General features: G+C 36.9%; 3 protein-coding genes across 8 annotated transcripts in view; 2 read left to right on the top strand and 1 right to left on the bottom strand.

Moving 5' to 3' along the window:
* Positions 1–1041: 1041 nt before the first annotated feature.
* Positions 1042–5046, top strand: LOC122351041 (retinal Mueller cells isomerohydrolase). Of its 2 annotated transcripts, XM_043247879.1 has the most exons (14): positions 1042–1148; positions 1419–1501; positions 1715–1865; positions 2057–2164; positions 2278–2419; positions 2863–3010; positions 3100–3181; positions 3259–3391; positions 3521–3660; positions 3816–3945; positions 4051–4165; positions 4343–4437; positions 4522–4633; positions 4732–5046. In XM_043247879.1, the coding sequence occupies exons 1-14, from the start codon at positions 1138–1140 to the stop codon at positions 4878–4880; spliced, it is 1599 nt and encodes a 532-aa protein (XP_043103814.1). In that variant the 5' UTR covers positions 1042–1137; the 3' UTR covers positions 4881–5046. The 2 variants fall into 2 exon arrangements, with proteins under 2 accessions (XP_043103814.1, XP_043103815.1); XM_043247880.1 differs by lacking the exons at positions 1042–1148; positions 1419–1501 and having other exon boundaries at positions 1753–1880.
* On the bottom strand, positions 5040–11021 carry si:ch211-198n5.11 (methylcrotonoyl-coenzyme A carboxylase 2). 2 transcript variants are annotated; one of them, XM_043247877.1, is made up of 14 exons: positions 10966–11021; positions 10501–10583; positions 9470–9787; positions 9152–9348; positions 8599–8777; positions 8427–8507; positions 8136–8314; positions 7537–7729; positions 7365–7456; positions 6593–6749; positions 6186–6308; positions 5933–6066; positions 5729–5810; positions 5040–5340 (listed from the first exon to the last, which is right to left on the bottom strand). In XM_043247877.1, exons 2-14 carry the CDS (start codon positions 10518–10520, stop codon positions 5254–5256), a joined length of 1842 nt encoding a protein of 613 aa, XP_043103812.1. In that variant the 5' UTR covers positions 10521–10583; positions 10966–11021; the 3' UTR covers positions 5040–5253. The 2 variants fall into 2 exon arrangements, with proteins under 2 accessions (XP_043103812.1, XP_043103811.1); XM_043247876.1 differs by lacking the exon at positions 10966–11021 and having other exon boundaries at positions 10501–10857.
* Positions 11021–19476, top strand: part of osbpl9 (oxysterol binding protein-like 9) — a 26042-nt gene continuing 17586 nt past the window's right edge. For 3 of the 4 annotated variants that reach the window (XM_043247873.1, XM_043247872.1, XM_043247871.1), the window contains exons 1-3: positions 11021–11169; positions 12565–12615; positions 14201–14279. In XM_043247873.1, the coding sequence (XP_043103808.1) occupies positions 11059–11169; positions 12565–12615; positions 14201–14279 (241 nt within the window). In that variant the 5' untranslated portion in view covers positions 11021–11058. Of the gene's footprint in view, positions 11170–12564; positions 12616–14200; positions 14280–18484; positions 18624–19476 lie in introns of those variants that run through there. The other variant, XM_043247875.1, reaches the window with a different exon arrangement.

Below are 19476 nucleotides of genomic sequence, written 5' to 3'. Positions count from 1 at the left end.
CATAATCCATAGGGATCAATATGAAGTCTGTCCACCCTTTGCAGCTATAACAGCTTCGACTCTTCTGAGAAGGCTGTCCACAGGGTTTAGGAGTGTGTTCATGGGAATTTTTGACCATTCTTACATAAGCCAATTTGTGAGGTCACACGCTGATGTTGGACGAGAAGGCCTGGCTCTCATTTTCACTCTAATTCATCCCAAAGGGGTTCTACTGGGTTGAGGTCAGGCCAGTCAAGTTCATCCAGATTCTGTCATCCATATCTTCCTGGTCATGTTGGGAGAGCAAGGGGCAAGCTCCAAACTGTTCCCACAAATTCACGACTCCCAGGAAATTTTGCAAGCCCCTTTGCCATTCATTCTTTCACAAATTTTTGTAAAAACAGTCTGCATGCCTATAGGTTTTATACACCTGTGGCCATGGATCTGATTGGAACACTTGATTCTTAATATTTGGATGGGTGAGCAAATACTTTTGGCAATATAGTGTGTGTGTTTGTGTTTGTGTGTGTGTGTATATATATATATATATATATATATATATATATATATATATATATATATATATTTTTTTTTTTTTTTTTTTTTTTTTATTGTAAAGGCATGAATATTGTAGTTTCTGAATTGTGAGAAGTGTGGACTTTCATTAGTATTCACATCCAGTCCCTGTTTATAAATGATATGGTGCTCTGACCCTGAAAAATCTTTTGTCAGTATACAAAGATATGTGATCAGTGAAAAGCCTTTTCACATGCCACATTACCATGACTAACAATTAGCAACTTTTTCTATTGTGGTTACGTGGACTCATGCGTCTTGTTTTTCTTTTTATACTGATAAATTCTGCTTCCTTACTTTCATATCATGTCTTCCTTTTTTTAAATGAAAAACAAGTTTTTATATAGGTCTCTGCAAATTGAGGCAATTCACCACTGGTTTGTACGTGTTCTTCCTTTGAGCTCAAGTGTCTTTCAGGAAAGGGAAAGTGGAAATGTTCTTGGTCTGAACACAAAGGGATTTTTGTTTCGGAGCCTTCCAATCGGCCGGAGGAGGAGTTCTAAGACTTTGTGGCTGTTCCTGGGAACAGAACAGTTTTGGTTCACGCATACAGAGAGCATCTCACCTTAAACTCAGTTCAACATGGTCAGCCGGTGAGTAATGGAAATTTTAACTCTCAGTTAAGCTGTTCAAACTGTGCAAAAGTGTTTATTGTATATTTCTGGAAAATGGCAAAATTGTAAAAACACTTCTTTTTAAAAGTGTTTCCTTAATCGTTTTCTTTCCTTTTACGTTTGCATTCCTTTGGTAATGTATAATTTCGAAGTATGTGCAAAATACCTCAAGAATGAGTATATTAGTATAAGTTCTTTTTCATGTCACGTCATTGTGTTAGAAATATGGACATCTGTTTTCATTCACAGTCTTGAACACCCAGCCGGTGGCTATAAAAAAATCTTTGAATCGTGTGAAGAGTTAGCTGAGCCCATTCCTGCTCGTGTCTCAGGTTTGTATGCCTATAATCTTATAAATCAAGCACTGTCAGTTTGATAACTTTCCACATTTCTCCATGCTTTCATTGGCGAGAAAAGCATATGCAGCTTCTGCTGTGTCCTATGTAAATGCCTTGTAGCGTTTGATATGGTATGTAGCCATTTTATAAACATTTGGAGGCTAAACAATTTGTTTGGTTAAAGTGAACCTTTTTCTCTTTCTGCAGGCAAAATCCCTGCCTGGCTCACTGGCAGTTTGCTCCGTGTGGGCCCTGGGCTCTTTGAGATAGGAGATGAACCTTTTTACCACATTTTTGATGGCCAGGCTCTCATTCACAAGTTTGACCTGAAGGATGGACATGTCACTTATTACCGCAGGTAGCTGTGTTTTAGGTTTGTGTTCTTTTCGTGCAGTAATAGCCAAACTGAGTTTATGACCTAAATGTTTTCCAATAAGTTACTGGAATTTAAATGACTCATGTGCCGGATAATGTGTTTTGTAAAAAGTGGTTTAATGGCGAAATTGGATTTTGCGTAATCAATTGCATATTTACTGGTACCTTTAACAGATTTATCAGAACTGATGCTTATGTGAGAGCCATGACAGAGAAAAGGATTGTGATCACAGAGTTCGGTACCACTGCATATCCAGATCCATGCAAAAACATCTTTTCGAGGTCTATAGAAAAAAAATTGTTCAATTTTATTTGGGAGTATAATGATAATGACATAAAAAACAAATTTACTCCTAATGGTGCATTTACTTTTGGTACTTTTTTTTGTATATCAGGTTTTTTACTTACTTTCAAGGTATTGAGGTGACAGACAACTGCCTTGTCAACATCTACCCCATTGGTGAGGACTTCTATGCCTGCACGGAAACCAACTACATAACTAAAGTTGATCCTGATACCCTAGAAACAATAAAAAGGGTAGGCTTTTGAACTGTTTCTCAATTTTGAGGCCATTAACAAAAAAATACATCTTTTAAAGGAATAGTTCACCTAAAAATTAGGATTTGCTGAAAATGTACTCACCTTCTTTCTTTATCAGAACAGATTTGCATTGCATCATTTGCTCAGTGAATGGGTGCCGTCAGAATGAGAGCCCAAATAGCTGAAGAAAACATCACAATAATCCACAAGTTATCCATGTGACTCCAGTCCATCAAGTAACATAGCCATGCTTATTACTAATAGATTATCATAATGTTTTTATCAGCTTTTTGGACTCTCATTCTAACAGCACCCATTCACTGCAGAGGATTGATTGGTGAGCTTTTTAATTTTTTAGAAGGGCTAAGGAGGGTAAGTAGATTTTCAGCAAATTCTCATTTTTGCATGAACTGTTTGTTTAATATCTTTACTTCCCATAGGTGGACCTTTGCAATTATCTCTCAGTCAATGGTGTGACAGCACATCCACATACTGAACCGGACGGTACTGTATATAACATTGGAAACTGCTTTGGGAAGAACATGTCATTGGCCTACAACATTATCAAGATCCCTCCACCACAAGAAGGTCGGTATATTGGTTTGTTGGCCTATAAGGATTTTATTAATGCATTCTGAGAAGGTCTTTAACTTTTCTATTGTCTTTTTTTTAATTAGATAAATCTGATCAAATCGAGAAGTCAAAGGTTTTGGTGCAGTTTCCAAGCAGTGAGAGATTCAAACCATCCTACGTTCATAGGTTGAGAATATAATATAATGTTATATAATGAATTCTTCATAATTAAAACAAATGTTAATAAATAATATATTTTACAGTTTTGGCATGACAGAGAACTACTTTGTGTTTGTTGAGACTCCAGTGAAGATCAATCTGCTGAAATTTCTGACTTCCTGGAGTGTCAGAGGGACAAATTACATGGACTGCTTTGAGTCAAATGACAAAATGGGTGTAAGTCAGAGCCTACTGGCATTATATCATGTTGAAATGTTAATTATATGTTTGGAAAATGAAAACAACTAAAAATGCTCTGGGTATTTTGTACGGCAACTCATCCTCTTCATTTGGTTGCATTCCCAGACATGGTTTCATCTGGCAACCAAAAATCCTGGAGAATACATTGGCCACAAATTCAGGACATCTGCTTTTAATCTTTTCCATCACATTAACTGTTACGAGGACCAAGGCTTTATTGTTGTCGACCTTTGCACTTGGAAGGGGTAAGAATGCTTGTTTTTTATATTTACTGAAGCATTAGCTAACATCTCAAAATGGGCAAATAACATACATCAACTAACAAAAAACACATGCGTTTGATATGGCAGTAAAAATAGACTATGGTGATCATTTGTGTTCCCTTTTCTTTAAATGACAGGTATGATTTTGTGTATAATTATCTGTATTTGGCAAACATGAGGCAAAACTGGGAGGAAGTCAAAAAAGCAGCCATGAGAGCTCCACAGCCAGAGGTGCGACGATATGTGCTTCCACTTGACATTCACAGGGTGAGATATCATGATCCTACTTCACCTCAAGAACAATTAGATCAAATTCAGATTGTTTCTTCATCTTTTTGTCATCTCTGTGTCATTCCTTTGTTGTTTGTGCAGGAAGAGCAGGGAAAGAATTTGGTTTCACTTTCATACTCCACAGCCACTGCTGTCATGTGCAGTGATGGAACCGTTTGGCTTGAACCCGAGGTTCTTTTCTCTGGACCGCGTCAAGGTAAATACTTGTTTACAAAAAAATGTGTAATTATTTTACTATTGAATTTATTTCCAGTAGTAATAATTGAATGTACCTATGAAAAACAAATATTAATAATTGTAAAAAAAAAAATTATAAAGTCAGAATTTTAAAAAAATATATAACAGTCCTCTTCGGGTTGTGTTTGTGTTTCAGCTTTTGAGTTTCCTCAGATCAACTACAAAAAATACTGTGGGAAAAATTACACCTTCGCTTATGGACTTGGGCTAAACCACTTCGTTCCAGACCGGGTGAGAGTGACGTGATACTGAAAACATTTTTCATGTTCAACATTTGCTCCATGTGTGATATGCGTAATTTTTGTGGGGTTTTAGATTTGCAAGTTGAATGTGAAAAGCAAAGAAACATGGATATGGCAGGAGCCAGATGCCTATCCGTCCGAGCCACTGTTTGTGCAAAGCCCTGATGCTAAAGATGAAGATGAAGGTATTTCACATCGGTTACGAAAACAAAAAAAATGATTATCCTATTTATTATCCTTTATCATCACCAAATAATGAAGTCTTTATTCTGTTTTTTTTCAGGAGTTCTTCTGAGCATTGTAGTGAAACCAGGAGTCAGCCAGAGGCCAGCGTTCCTCCTCATACTCAATGCCACTGACCTGACAGAAATAGCACGTGCAGAGGTTGATATCATGATTCCTGTCACTCTCCACGGCATGTACAAACCTTAAACGACCAAAATCACGACTTTGTTTTTCAGCACGTAGATTTTTTTTTTTATGTATACAGTGTTATTGTTGCCATTTTAAATGGGTCAGTTATATGACCTGATATGCTTGTAACACAACAGCTTTTGGATAATCATGTACAATAAGAAATAAACTTTTTACTTCAGCATTTTTGAACAATGATTTATTCATACGTAAAATTCCATATGCACAAATAGATTTATTTTACATCAGTCAGAAAATCTAAATAATAAGGCACCGCTGCTGATAACAAGCAAATTGGCATTAAAATAAAGATATGTGTTTAACACAAACACTGTTAGTTTATTACTTTAAGAAGTTTATGAAGTTCACTGAGGTTTCTGCAGAGGTAGTGTTATAATCGAAGAAAAGGAGTCCTCGTTTTCTCTCTGGACAATTGATACTCTTGTTGCTTAACGATTTTCAGGCACTTGCTCAAAACCTAAAAGGGAACAAGAAACATATATTTTATTCATCTTTGATTTTTTTAAACACAAGAGTGTAAGCCAGATTTCAAAGAAAATTCTAATTAAACTACTATTTAACTATTTTATAACAGAAGATACAAGCAAATGTTTTCAACTAACAAAGAGGAAAGTATTTTATAGTTGCATTAAATAATGTCAAAACTTGTTTATTTTAAAGGTGTATTTTAGGCTATTATAAAGAAGCATTAAAACAAAACACAGCTTAATTTCTATTTACTATCACTTAGTTAAACCAGCCAGTCAAAATTAAAATGAATGCCCAGCATTCATATTTGTATAGCAAAAGTACAAATAGAAGAATAATCACTAAAGCATATAGAAATTAAATAAAATGAATTTTACCCTTCTTGTGTCTTGAGGAAGAATAACACCATCATCCCACAGTCTGCCGGTAGAAAAGAATGCTGAACTCTCTTCTTTCAGCCTTCACAAGGACAACATTTTTATTTATTATTTTAATTTCAATAAACAATTTTATACGTATTTTAAACGACCAATGTGCCTCTGTCACTAATACACTTGACATGCTGTTACTTTGGCTCTTACATCTCATTAATCTGTGTGATTTCCTCTTCAGCCTCCTCAGTCTGCACAAGTGCATCCGAGTGGCCTGGAGCCAAAATCGACACTCTGGCATTAGGCCACAGGAACAGGAAATTAGGGTCAAAAGCCCTTCCGCACTAAAAAAACAATTAAATAATTAAATAAAAAATATTCAGAAAAATTATACATTTTAAACAAGCTTACAAAGTTTAATTTAATATAATTTTAAATCAAAATAACAGATTTATATACTGACCATAGCATAGCTATCAGCTCCATGGCATCCTCCAATAACCACAGTAATTTTGGGAACTGAAGCACAAGCCACAGCAGACATCATGGAACCTTGAGCTTTCAGTCTGTTAGTGTTAGACTCTGCCTAAGAGAGATGTGGAAAGAGAGCAAGCGGTTTAGAGGAATGAAGCGAGCGAGAGGAAAAAAAAAGAGAGCAAGTAACAAAGTAAAAAAAGATGGCGTGTGTGTAAAGCCAGATGTCATTCCATAAAAAAAATGCTTATTTATAACGACTACTGGAAACTATTACACTTTCCTCTGTATCACATGCATGTTTAAATTCAATTTGTTAATATCTTTGAAGTAATACGATTTCTCTTTAAAAGAATCCTTGTTAGAAAACCTGCATGTCAATGCTTTCTGATGCACCTTGGTTCGTGAGAAAGTGTGTGCAGGTTCTGGTGCCGTGTTTTGCAGGAAGATGAGAGGAATGTCCCTCTGATCACACAGCTGAACAAAATGACTGCCTTTCAGGGAAGCTTCATATGTCAGCTCTCCGTTATTTGCCACGATTCCAACTAAATGACTAAAAAAAATAAAATGAGCCTTCATAGTAAAAAAAACTTGATTTTTGTGGTGTGATTCTGGGTGGTTTCATACTAACTGAAGTGTAAAAGGCCTTTATGGTATTGTAGCCCCAAGATATGGATAATTCAGTATCAAAATTACAGATTTACTGTAATGGTACAATCCATGTCTGTAGCACAAGAAATGTAACAAATGATGATTGCCATAGCAAGCACTGCCAATAAAATTAAATTAAATATAAAGTAACAACAGTTTAACAATAGCGTTTGTTCAGCATAACATAACCATCAATAAGAGTTTCATCTGAATATCTTGGATGTAGATTTACTGGTTATATATGCAAGAATGTAAGCATATAAGCATTTCACTGCATGTCGTACCATGTATGTATGTGTATGTGACAAATAAAATTTGAATTTGAAGAAAATCTGATTTTCAGGTTATCTTTTACATTTACCATTGTACTGTCTACCATTTTACTGTCAAGTCAGTGTCCCGAATGATGACCTAGAAACAAGTTACGCACTTAGTCGGAAAAAGGTGTATTTTCAGGTCTATTGTCATTTTTTTCCTAATAACATATTAACTAAAAACATCCTCCAAAAGCTATTACCCTTCAATTTTGGCAAACCCAGTGAGGAGAGGGGTGCCGTAACGGGCTTTGAACTCCTGAAACCGACTACCATCGATCAGTCGACTCACAATCTAAACAGTATAAAGACAGAAACAGGTAAATCAACACTCACAAATAATGTGATAGCATAAGACAGTGCATGTGTCTTTACCAGTCTGACATCCATGCTGTGATTGTAGCAACGAGGTGCAAGGCCCATGAGATCGTCCACGTTGTACAGGGGCTCCTCAACCGAAGTGCTGTCCTCCTCTGGGAGCTCATAATTTAGGGTGGAGATGATGTTTCTGGTATTTTCATATGCCTCATTTTCTGCTGCAGCAAAATGGTCCATACAGCCGCTCACTCTGGTGATAGAGTTGAGGCAAGAAACTTAAATTAAGGCATTAAAAAGTTAAATTAAAGAAATATTGGGGGGAAAAATTATTCTGAGCAAAGCTGTGCAGAATGTATTTATAATATCGTTGCAATACTGATTTGAATTATTATATATTAAAACAATTATTTACAAATTAAATTATATTTATTATAGTTATTTATTTAATATTATTGTCAATATTATAGTTACACAATTTCAATTTCAATACACTGTATATATATTATTTTATTTTATAGATTTTATTTTACATAAACTTGACTGACATCATTATTTTTAATTAGCAATCAATAACATGGTCATACAGAGATTGTAAACCTCTGCTCTAGAGATTAAGAAAAAAACAGAAAATGCAATCAAAGTAGGAAACGGCATACTCTGAGTGCAGCCTTGCTCCTCCCAGGTCCTCTGGGGAAACATCCTCTCCGGTTGCAGCTTTCACCAGCGGCGGACCCCCCAAATACAGTGTTCCTATCCGGTGGACAATCACCGCCTCCTCAGACATAGTGGGTGTATAAGCGCCACCAGCTGTGCATGAGCCACACACTATTGCAACCTACAGATTATATCAAATATCATTAGATCAAACATTTATCATTACACAAAAATTAAAAATAACACAAAAAATATTTGTCTGGCAATGGATATTAATAAGAATGTTTTATTACCTGAGGAATCTTCATTGCTGACATAACTGCTTCATTGTAAAAGGTGCGACCTCCATGGTTTTTATCAGGAAAGATATCTGACTGTTGATACAGCAGTTGCACAACCATTAATGCACCATTAAGAGATAACCATTCATTTGCATTTATCGCCATGGCAATAAATGCAAGTTACCTGAAGAGGGAGAAATGCGCCACCACTGTCCACCAAGTAAACAGAGGGCAAACGATTCTGCTTGGCCACAAACTGTGCCCTGAGTTGCTTTTTAACTGAGATGGGATACGCTGTGCCACCTTTTACCGTGGCGTCATTAGCAACAAACATGCACCAAAGTCCATTAATCTTACCGATTCCTGTGGGAAAATAAATAACACTGTTACTAAAGAAGTTTAAGAGGAACCCCTATGCACAAATATTTCAATATCGTAAGTCTAATACTTCTAAATAATATAGTCTAAATAAAGTTATGTCTAATTCTAATAATACCAATCAATAAAAAACAATCCTGCTGCTTTAGAAAAAAACCCCCCAAACAATTCAAAGAAAGAAAAATATAATTATAAATACCACATAAATGTCAATTATTTAATGATCAGTAACAATATTACAACGATGAGCCTCATAAATAAGCATGACTTATCTTCACATTGTGATCTCCTTTTAATGGTCCTTTTTTTTAATCATAAATAATAAACAATACTTTTCACTGTATTATGTAGTATATTACCTGAGAGACAGCCTGCTGATGGGATGTCTCCATAGGGCAGACCAAGACCAGCAAAAGGAGAAAGTTCTAAATAATCTTCATCATCCAGCAGCATGCGGAGTCTGTCTCGTACGAGGACCTTTCGATTCTTCTGCGTATGCCGTGCTATGGCATTTTCACCACCCCCCTTCATTACTTTTTCCTTGTGCTCAAGGTATCTGTCGAAACAATACAATGTTATATAAGGTGGATGTTACTTACGGGATGAAATCTGCAAATAGGAAACAATACTGAAATGTAATTGTGGGGAGATCTTTAATGCATGTGAATCTGGCTTACTTTTGCTGACAGATTAGGCTGTTCCTCAGATTGGCTTCATACACATGTCTGTGAGCTGGATGAAATTCTCCATCTATAATTGGAAAGGCACTTGGCAGGCGTCTCCTGCGTACAGTGGAGCTCATACAGCGGGACGATGCTGATGGCTGGTGTGTCCTATTTGTCAAGGGTTGCCACAGACTGCCTGAAGCAGGTGAAGGTGTGCAGTGGTATGCGGTGCAGCCGGAAAGCTTGGATGTAGTGTCCCATGACTGTGAATTTTGAGAGAATGATGCTCTGGTGAGCTGAATGACATTATTCCCTTTTAAATGCAAAGACCTGGTGAAAAAGAGACATGCATTTTATTTGCAATAACTCCAAGAATTACACATCGGGCTCGGGATTTCTATTCAAAACATCAGCTTTAATATAATAGCAATAATAATTGCTGTTGTTGTTAATTATTATTAATAATAAATAATGCATATATGCAGACGGAGTATTAAAAATATTAGTTTTAAATTACTTATTTAAAGAAAGAAAAAATGGGTCGTGCAGCATGAAGAAGTGGACGAAAATAAATAAACTAGATATAAGAAAAAGACCAATGCAACGGGCATTTGTGATGACTGGAATCCAAGTGAATAAAGAACATACCTTTCACTTGTTTTTGACTGTCAGTGAATTTGTATTTAGAGATCGTCGATCTAATACCCTAAATGTAGCTCTGGCAGCAACAGGTGCCAATGTTAAGCTTTAATATTACAGACTACAAATATCCACAAGACATACTCAATATTATATAAATACATATTGTATTAATAATGCATAATACAGTTTAATGACGATGCTAAAAACGCCTTGCACGTTGCATTGGTCTGCTATTATGTCTCGTTTATATTATTCGTCTGACTCTTAATGCTGCACGATACTGTATTTTTCTTTCTCTGTGTGTCAAAGGTCGTTATGAGCTTACTCGGATAGTAAACGCTAGAAACTTTCCAAAATGAAGGAAACACATTAGTTTAACTTAGCACAGCAAAATATCTTACCTTAAGACACTACAGTACATGACGAGGCGAGAGGCAAATGGATAAAATTATTGAATGTTTTCTAGTGTAACGAAAAACGACGTCTGGAAGGAAACAAGCAGAAAGGAACGTTTGATATGTATAACGTATATATTACGCATACGTGTATAATGACCACTAGAGTGCAGTATAGATCAGTAAGTTAGTGTCTATGGCGCAAACTTGACTTGGTAGAATTCATCATAAGCTATTCCGATACATTATGTTTTAATTCTATTCTATCATTCAAGGCGAGGCTATTATAGTAAAGAAAACTGAAAAATAAACAATATTCCATAAAGCATCCAGCATTACATGAAATACGATACACGTTAACTGAGATAAAAACCGCTTTTTCTTTCAGCTATGTGAGCGCGACTTGATATAACTAAAACTTTGTGGTCGCAATAGATAAGACTTGCACATGTGTAAGATTGAAGTTATTACTTCCAGAGCTAGGATAGTTCAGCACGTGACGTCAGGCGCGTGGTTTTTCTCGCCGCGCGCTCCTCCCCGCGAGCACTCAGGCAAAGTGTAAAAATGGCGTCCATCATGGAGGGGCCGCTGAGCAAATGGACTAACGTCATGAAGGGGTGGCAGTACCGCTGGTTCGTACTGGACTATAACGCCGGCCTGCTGTCATACTATACTGTAAGTTTTTCTTGCATGGCTACGGGATATGAAAGAGGCTCGATCGCTTAGTGGCCTGTTCCACATTCGTTTAATGTTGAGAAGGAAGCGAGCACTCGCAGGCCTGTCAGGAGTTGGGAATCTCAGCTGGTTGGGGCGGGGCTTCCCTTGAGCGACCGCGGCTTCAGCCAATCCGCGCTTTGCTGGGGAAGCCGTTAGCCAATTAGCAGCTAAACCTGATGTGTTGCCAACAGGAAGGCCACCTCCCTTGGAAAAAAAAAATGCTTACAGTAGTATAGTTTAGTTAGCAAAATATGAAGGGTGGAGGCGTCCACATGTGCCTGCTGTTTCGGATGCGTTAGCTGCAGGTTATTAAATGTCTTAACGCACATTTATAGCTTTCAGTCTTCATCCGGAAAGCTCTATAATGTCCATACACAAGATAAATAGCTAAGCTAAGAGCTGCAGTTGCTGTCAGTAAATCATCCTCAAGCTAGAGCTCTCAGGTTTGTTAATTTCTACATGTATAGGCCATATATTTAGCCAGTGATTGTTTATTGACAAACAAGGAACGTAAAAATGAACTCTTCTCTATGAATTTCCTGGTTTACTGTCACGCTAATACTGCATTTGATTCAGCAGCTGCAACTGTCAAACTGTCAAAAAGAGATATAAAGCGAAAAGCGCTTAAATGTGTACACAAACACACACAGTTTTATACACGTTTTTTAAAATTATATTACCTAATTACATCCGTGTATGTATGTGGTATGTGTATATGGATGTGCGTACACACACGAAAACACACACACACACACACACACACACACACACACACACATATATATATATATATATATATATATATATATATATATATATATATATATATATATATATATATATATATATACATATACGTACATACATGCATAAGGGTTCATTTGTTTTTATAATTATACATTTTCCTTATATATTTTTGTTAATATTTATACTTCATATGAAAGTTGACTAAATATGCTTTCTATTGATGTATGGGGTCTTCAGCATATGACAATGTTTGTTCTAAATACAAGCACTTGAAAATCCGGAATCTGATGGTCCAAAAAAATGTCAATACATTGAGAACATCACCTTTAGATTTGTCCAAATAAAGTTCTTAACGATGCACTTTACTTATCAACAATGTTGATATATTTACATTACAAAATTTACTAAACATCTTCATTAAATGTGATCTTAATATTCTAGTGATTTTTTGGCATGAAAGAAAAAACTTTGTGACCCATACAATGTGTTGTTTGCTATTGCAATAAATATTCAAATATACCCATTAATTTTGGTCGTCCAGGGTCTCTCTCTCTCATGGTGGTCATTTGATAAAATGCTTCTTTGAATCTGTGTCTCCTCCTTCAGTCCAAGGACAAGATGATGCGTGGCTCTAGAAGAGGTTGTGTGCGACTACGGGTAAGAAGCTTTTGTTATTGTTAAAGCAGGGCTAATTTGAATCTGGCCTTGCACATTTTTTTTCTAGCCCATCATAATCATTTCAGTGATTAACTCAAGTCTGTGCTTGTTCTCATTCTGGTTATTGCTCTTGTTAAATTATGTTATTAAGTGAACAATAGCTGCTGTTGAGAATCTGTCATCAGGATATTGCAGTATAGGTGAAGATTTTGAAAGAATTATAAAATATGACTTGTAAGTATATTTTATTAGAGATAGACTGAGTCTATTAATGAGGTTAATATCTTCTTTGAGGTGTCCACTACAGATTCAGGTACAGGTTTTGTGCAGCACTGTCAAGCATTTTGCATCAGATTTAGTAAAACATTTCTATGTGCTTCTCAGTATACAATAATGGTAAAACAATAAAGAGCCCTCCTACTGTTGCTGCAATACCTCAGAAGCTCTATGTATGGTTCAACATAAGGTTCTGTTTCCACTGTAATCATTAGACCCTCGCACAAACCCGGTTTATTCAGAGATGTTTGTCTGGTTCAGGATGTGACAGAAATGCCTCACCTTTTAAATGCAATGCTGTGCAAACTCATTACCAGCAGATGGCACACTCTTAAGTTTAATATCCAGAGGACAGTTATGAAATGTGTACATTTAATGCCGAGAAGGAATGTTATTATATGCAGAATAGAGTTAGGGTATTAATTGTAGATAATGCGTAAATACAGCCTGGAGACAGTAAAAGTGATTATCTCCAGGTTTTGAGGTTTTAATCTCTATTATGCCAAACGAATAAAGATGGATGAAGTTCCTCTGCAGTTAAGTGTTAATTAGAGAGTTTTGTGTACCTCCTTTTAATATCAATGTTTTGCATAGCTTTCATTGGTAGCATCTTAAATAAGAAATTGATCTCCAAATTGCTTCACAGTGAGCAGTTAATTTTAATTTAGGAAAGACTTTAAAAGTAGTCAGGGCGTTGGCTTATTTTTCTCAAGGCCTGTGGTCTGATGTGAGCAGTTATTGCTGTCTTCCTGTTTGTAATCATTAAGGGCACTGCCTGGCACGTCTGCTTTTAAAGTTAAAGCTTAGTGTTTTTCTTTATATTTTCAGAATTTAATTTTAATTTAATTTTTTTCAAAATAATGTCATGTTTTCAAAGTGTTTCATAGTGTTATAAATGCTTGTAGCTTCTTGAATTATCCGGTTTTGATGTGGTAGTACATCAGGTATGAAAGAGTTAATAGTCACATGTTTTTCCTCTGGCCCTGTAATACTTACTGAATGTGCTGCAGTTTTTCCCCTCACTCTCTCTCTCCGTCTTTCTTTCTCAATTTCATCTCCTCCTTTTAATTTTTTCCTCCCTTTTCCGTCTTGTTCCCCTCTTTCTCTTACTCCACCCATTCTCTCCCACCCCCTTCCTTCTCTCTCTCTCTCTCTCTCTCTCTCTCTCTCTCTCTCTCTCTCTCTCTCTCTCTCTTTCTCTCTCTCTCTGTGCATGAGAGAGTGGGGCAGAGGAACAGATAGAAAGAGAGAGGGAGCGAATGACGTGTCCCTCAGTCTGAATGGCTTTCGCTGCGTTCCTTTTTTGCAGGGAGCTGTGATTGGAATCGATGACGAGGACGACAGCACTTTCACCATTACCGTGGACCAGAAGACTTTCCATTTTCAGGGTGAGGTCTCCATTCTCTTGTTCAACTAGGGCTTTTGTCCTGTTTTTCTTCTGTTCCTTAGCACCTCCTGTCGTGATGCTTTTAACCAGTGTTTATAGTGCGGCCATCAGCCGGCTGCTCACGTGTGCCCGGTCTGTCTGTCTCGCACTCTCTCTGTCTCTTTCTCTCTCTCTCTCTCTCTCTCTCTCTTTCTCTTTCTCTCTCTCTCTCTCTTCTTCCTCATACCGCTCATCCCTCCTCTGCTCTTTCCACTCTGTTTATTTTTGTTCTTGCTTACTCATTCTCCATTCTCCCCCACATGCTCTTTCTCATTTTGATTTTAAAGAGGATTATGACATCAGTTACATTTAGCATTCTAATGCATACACGACCCACTCGCATCATTTGCGCACAGACAATCTAGACATGCATTAGGCCCGGTGCGTTTGTCCGGCTTATCTCTTGCGACCACTGACTGGGACGATCTGCAGATTTCGTAGTTTTGTGAATTGAGATCAGAGGCTCTCGGATCTTTTTTCCAGGATCCGTGTTGAATTTCTACTAGGAATTTCCTCTGAGCTGGAAGAACTCTTCGAGAAACGGAGTAGACCGGACAGTCTCACCGCAGAGTTACGCAAGGCTGCTGGCTGCTGAGCTCCAGGTTTTTAGCCTCTAGCCTCCACCTTTTCTCACTGGCTCATCTGTCCTCCTCCACCCCCCCTGGCATCCGCCCTGCCGGGGGTGCGTTCACTCTCCCCATGCCCTCACCCACTGCTATGTTCCGACACTGTATGCTGTGGCTTTACAGTAAGAAGGGTAAGGTCACGCTCAGCTGGGACTCGTCTGATTGCGTCTTCTGCCGTGAGCCTTTATGATTGCGGTTTGCATTAATGATTAGTTTTGACCATGCTTTGTTTTTATTTACACTTGAAGTTGGCTGGTTCTGTTAACTTTGAGTGTGTTATTCGTACTTGGGACTTGCTTGGTGGATTTTATATTTATCAGTAATAGTTTTAAGGCTTTAGATAAGTCTTCCATGCATATATCGATGGAAGATTATTCATTTTCTCTTTAAAAAAAAAGAAAAAAGATTAAAATTCATTGCAGACATTCTTTGGTATCGTGTGGCAGTTGTGCGATGGTATGCCAATCCAAAAAACAACAAAACAAACAAAAAAAGAAAACCTGACCTGCTGTGTCAGGTTTCTAATGTGCGTTTCCATGCCTGTATTTCAGTGAGTGTGGAGCTCGGGCTTCGGTTTCAACAATCTCTTCATACCATCCACCTCTTGAGATCCTCAGGGACTCATCCTATCAGTTCTCATATCTCCATTGCAGCAGGAGCCATTTACCCCACAGCAGAAATGGTTTTGTGCCTCCTTATCTCAATGGACTGGAATTGCAGGACAATTTGCTTGCATCTTAGTTATTTTTAGAGTTACATAGTGCCACACTGGGTTCAGAATATTCTTGTGTAAAGATTGAAGATTTACGGTTTGAATGGTGTTTTTATGAGTATTATTTCAGATGGCTGTCTGATGCATTTGATGTATGGTGGGATCAAGCTAACAGCTATTTTGATTAGCGTAATCTGAAGATTACATAAATTGGAAGGCAATATCCAATTACTAAATAAAAATAGTAAAAGGTAAGTAAATGTTTTTCATAGAAATGTTTTTTTTTTTAGTATTAGTAAGTCATGTCAATGATAGAGGTCCTTCATTACAGTGGAAAGGCAAGTGGTTGTTGTTTTTTTAAGAAAGAGATTAATACCTTTTACTTCAGAAATAACACATTAATTTTGTTCAAAAGTGACAGTGAAGACATAATTTAAAACATAAAGAGAGAGAAAAAAAAAAAAAATATAAATATATATAATATATATAGGAATCAAATGTAAATATAAAGAATCAAAGATTCATAAAAAAATATGTATCATGTTTTTTTTTTTTGCATGTTGGTCTATTAATTGATGACGATGATGATAAACTGGTATCATCGATTTGAGATTTAATTGCCCAACATAAAGTTTGGCTTTTGTGATGCTTAATCTTTATTAACCTTGTTCTGATTTTGCTGTGTTTATGGTCAGTGTAGGGTGGGGTGGTTTGTAAAGTGAGATGTGTCCTGATTAAATCCAAGCAGAACTCTGCTCTGTTTTTCTTGTTTCAACATGAAACATCATCAGGATTATAGCAGGCTGCCCACTGAGCTAAAACCAAACAACACGCTGTTAAGATGTTACAGTGTAGAAACAACAAAACCATGTTCTAGAAATGCTCTTGCTAAATGATAATATGGTATAGGAGAGTTAAAGCCATGTGTGCTTGTTCTTTCAGAGCTTTAAATGTAAGAATATAGTTAACCTCCCCATTCAGCAAGATGCATCAGAGAATTAGATGAGTTTAAGCGGTCAGGACGGGTATATATGGAGAGGTTCAAACAATGTCGGCCACAGAGACGGCTCAGAGGAACAGTACTTGCTATTTAGAGGACCATCCATAATTCATCATACTCTTTTGTGGCCCAATATCAGTCCGGCCTGAAAGCCCCTTTATTTTCTAAAAGCCTCTACCTGTCTTCCTCTTAGACACTTGACTGAAAAAAAAGCAGTTAAAAGCTCCCAGTGTCAGACACTGAGCTCCTGCTGGCAGTGGATCAACATTCATGCTCCAGAAGGGAAAGAAATAACACGGAGGGAGTAAAGAGGAGGAACAGTTGCGTAGAGGAATAGTGAGCTACTGGTGTGTCGTCGAACTCTCATGTTTCCGCAGGACAGAGCTGGCAGTGGAAAGACGCAGGGAGTCACATGGAAGCTGCAGTGAGTTTAGGAGAGACTGCAGGAGAGCACACACACACACACACACGTGCTCTCTTCCAAAACCTACTGAGCTAAGCAGCATTTTAAAGCTCTTTCCCGAAACAAAGGCTGTTCCAAACTGTAGATATAAGGCAGCTCACTATATTTGATGGACACACACAAGGGATGCACAATTAATCTGTACCATATCAGTTTTTTCCATCTAATTATATATCCTCTATTTTTCCATTTCTCCATCATCTAATGGCCACTTAAAACAATAATCTTTAAAATGCTAATTATTTATTAATAATGTGAAAAGCAAGACTTAAAACATGTTTTATACTGTACATTATAATCTTGTGAAGACTGTTGATTAATTAAAAAAAAATAATGCTAGTGTTTTATTTTATGTACCATTAAAATGTAGAAATTAATGCTATTATTCAGCCAAGATGCATTGAATTAATCAAAAAATTTTATAAATTGTTTACATTCCAGTTTTGAATAAATGCTTTTCTTTAAAAAAAAAACAAAACTTAAATTCAGCAGATATGGTTTTTTTTTTTTTTTTTTTTTTTTTTTTTTTACAGTTTTTACTGTATTTTAAATAAATACAGCCCTCTTGAGACGTGTATTGTTCACTGACAATGACCATGTAAGTTATTAGTTGCTTATTTGTGTATATATGTATATAATCTCTATCTCATTGCACATACAAACACACACTTTCCTTAGACTGTTACTCTTTGCTTCACAATCCTTTAACATTTTGTAGTAGCTTAGTGGCGTGTCTGGTAAAACCATCCTGCTTTATTACAGCAGCTGCTAATGTGAAATCTTTCACGTTCACTAGGTTTGAAAGGACTGGTGTAAATAATGAGAGCATTTGTTGAGAGCTGAAGTTTCTCTCTTTCTCTTGCCTACTGCTGGGGTGTCGTTAGAAGGGCACATTGCATAAGGTGCCCTCATTCCATGCTGAAGTCCATCATTGCTCTCCAGAGACACACTCCACCTTTCTTTCAGTGTATATAGGGTAGAGATGGGGAGGAGTGCAAATGTAGTAAAATAAGTTAGCTTTCACGCCTTTGCTCAAAGAACATTTAATTCGAGTAGACAGCAATTTTGCGTGTCCGTTTTTTCATAATATTTGCATTACATTGTTTTTAATTGAAACTATATACATTTATAATATATTTAATGGTAATCTATTCTTTTTTTAATTATTGCACTCTTGTATTATTGTAGGCTTTTACAGTTGCTCTATAGTCTTTAGGTCAATGTTAGCTTGTCCCCGTTGCCAAATAACGGACAAGTGCAGTGTTTTGTAATCAACTCTACTACCTCACCTAGTGAAATCTCATTGGCTAGCAAGTGGAGGTAGCCTGGCATCATGCGTCATGTGATCTCTGCTCCGGTGCCAGTAGCGCAGGGAGGGGCCATGTTTGTTTTGGACGGTGACTCTCACACGGATCTGGGACATTGATTTCAAGCATGTTCCATAGATGTGGAATCGCTTTGGTGGTCATGTGCGAACGCTAACGCTGCTGTAGTTTTATCAGCAGGTAAGGAGAATTACAGGTTCTTTTCTTGTAGATATTAAACACATTATATTTGAGATATTTCTGGTTAATGTATTGATTATTAACCAAATTCTTGAACGTGTAACGCTACCATATCTCAAGATTGCTGTTCTGTCTTCTGTAAGGTCTGCTATTCAGCAGTATTTGAATTTGTTACAGAAATGGTCGTTGTATGTGTCAGATTTTCTTTGTGCTACTGAAAGCTTTTAGATTTTTTTTTGCTGAGCATTGCAGCTTCATCCATCGAAGTGTCAGCTATATGTTATGTCTGGAGTGCTTTTTCTCATCTGTTCCCCGAGGGAATGATTAAATGTATGACTAATGGCTATTAGTGAGAGAGAGAGAGATTTAGGCTAATATCTGTCTGTGCACTTCAGAGTTTTGATTTGCCCCTTGTTGCGAACTACATATAGTACTGATGATTAACCTCATATCATTTGATGTTTTACGATTTTCTTTTTTCTTTTTTTTTGTGGAGCTGTTTTGAGGAATGCTCGTGCTGCTCTTTTACACACAGTGAAAGTGGATGGTGAACTGTGGCTGTAAAAAAAAAAAAAAAAAGCACTACATAAGTGGTCCGTACAGCTTTTGCCCTGTATTTTAAGTTTTCTGTTGTCATGATAACTTTGTTTGAAAAACAGGCCAAATTTAAGTCATTATTTACTGAAAACCATCTCCTTCACTGGAGCTGGCAAATTTTATTTCGCATGAGTGACAGGTTTGATTGTCTGTAAACATGAACGAGAAAGTTCAACTGAATGAATAAAATTGTATTTTGAACAACGTGAGTGAGAGAGTAAATGATGGCAGAATTGTATTTCACACCAACTATCCC

The sequence above is a fragment of the Puntigrus tetrazona genome, chromosome 8, assembly GCF_018831695.1.
Source record: "Puntigrus tetrazona isolate hp1 chromosome 8, ASM1883169v1, whole genome shotgun sequence".
In the NCBI taxonomy this organism is placed as follows: domain Eukaryota; kingdom Metazoa; phylum Chordata; class Actinopteri; order Cypriniformes; family Cyprinidae; genus Puntigrus; species Puntigrus tetrazona.
Note: the sequence above shows the minus strand (reverse complement) of the source record. Positions and strands in the feature narration are given on the sequence as shown.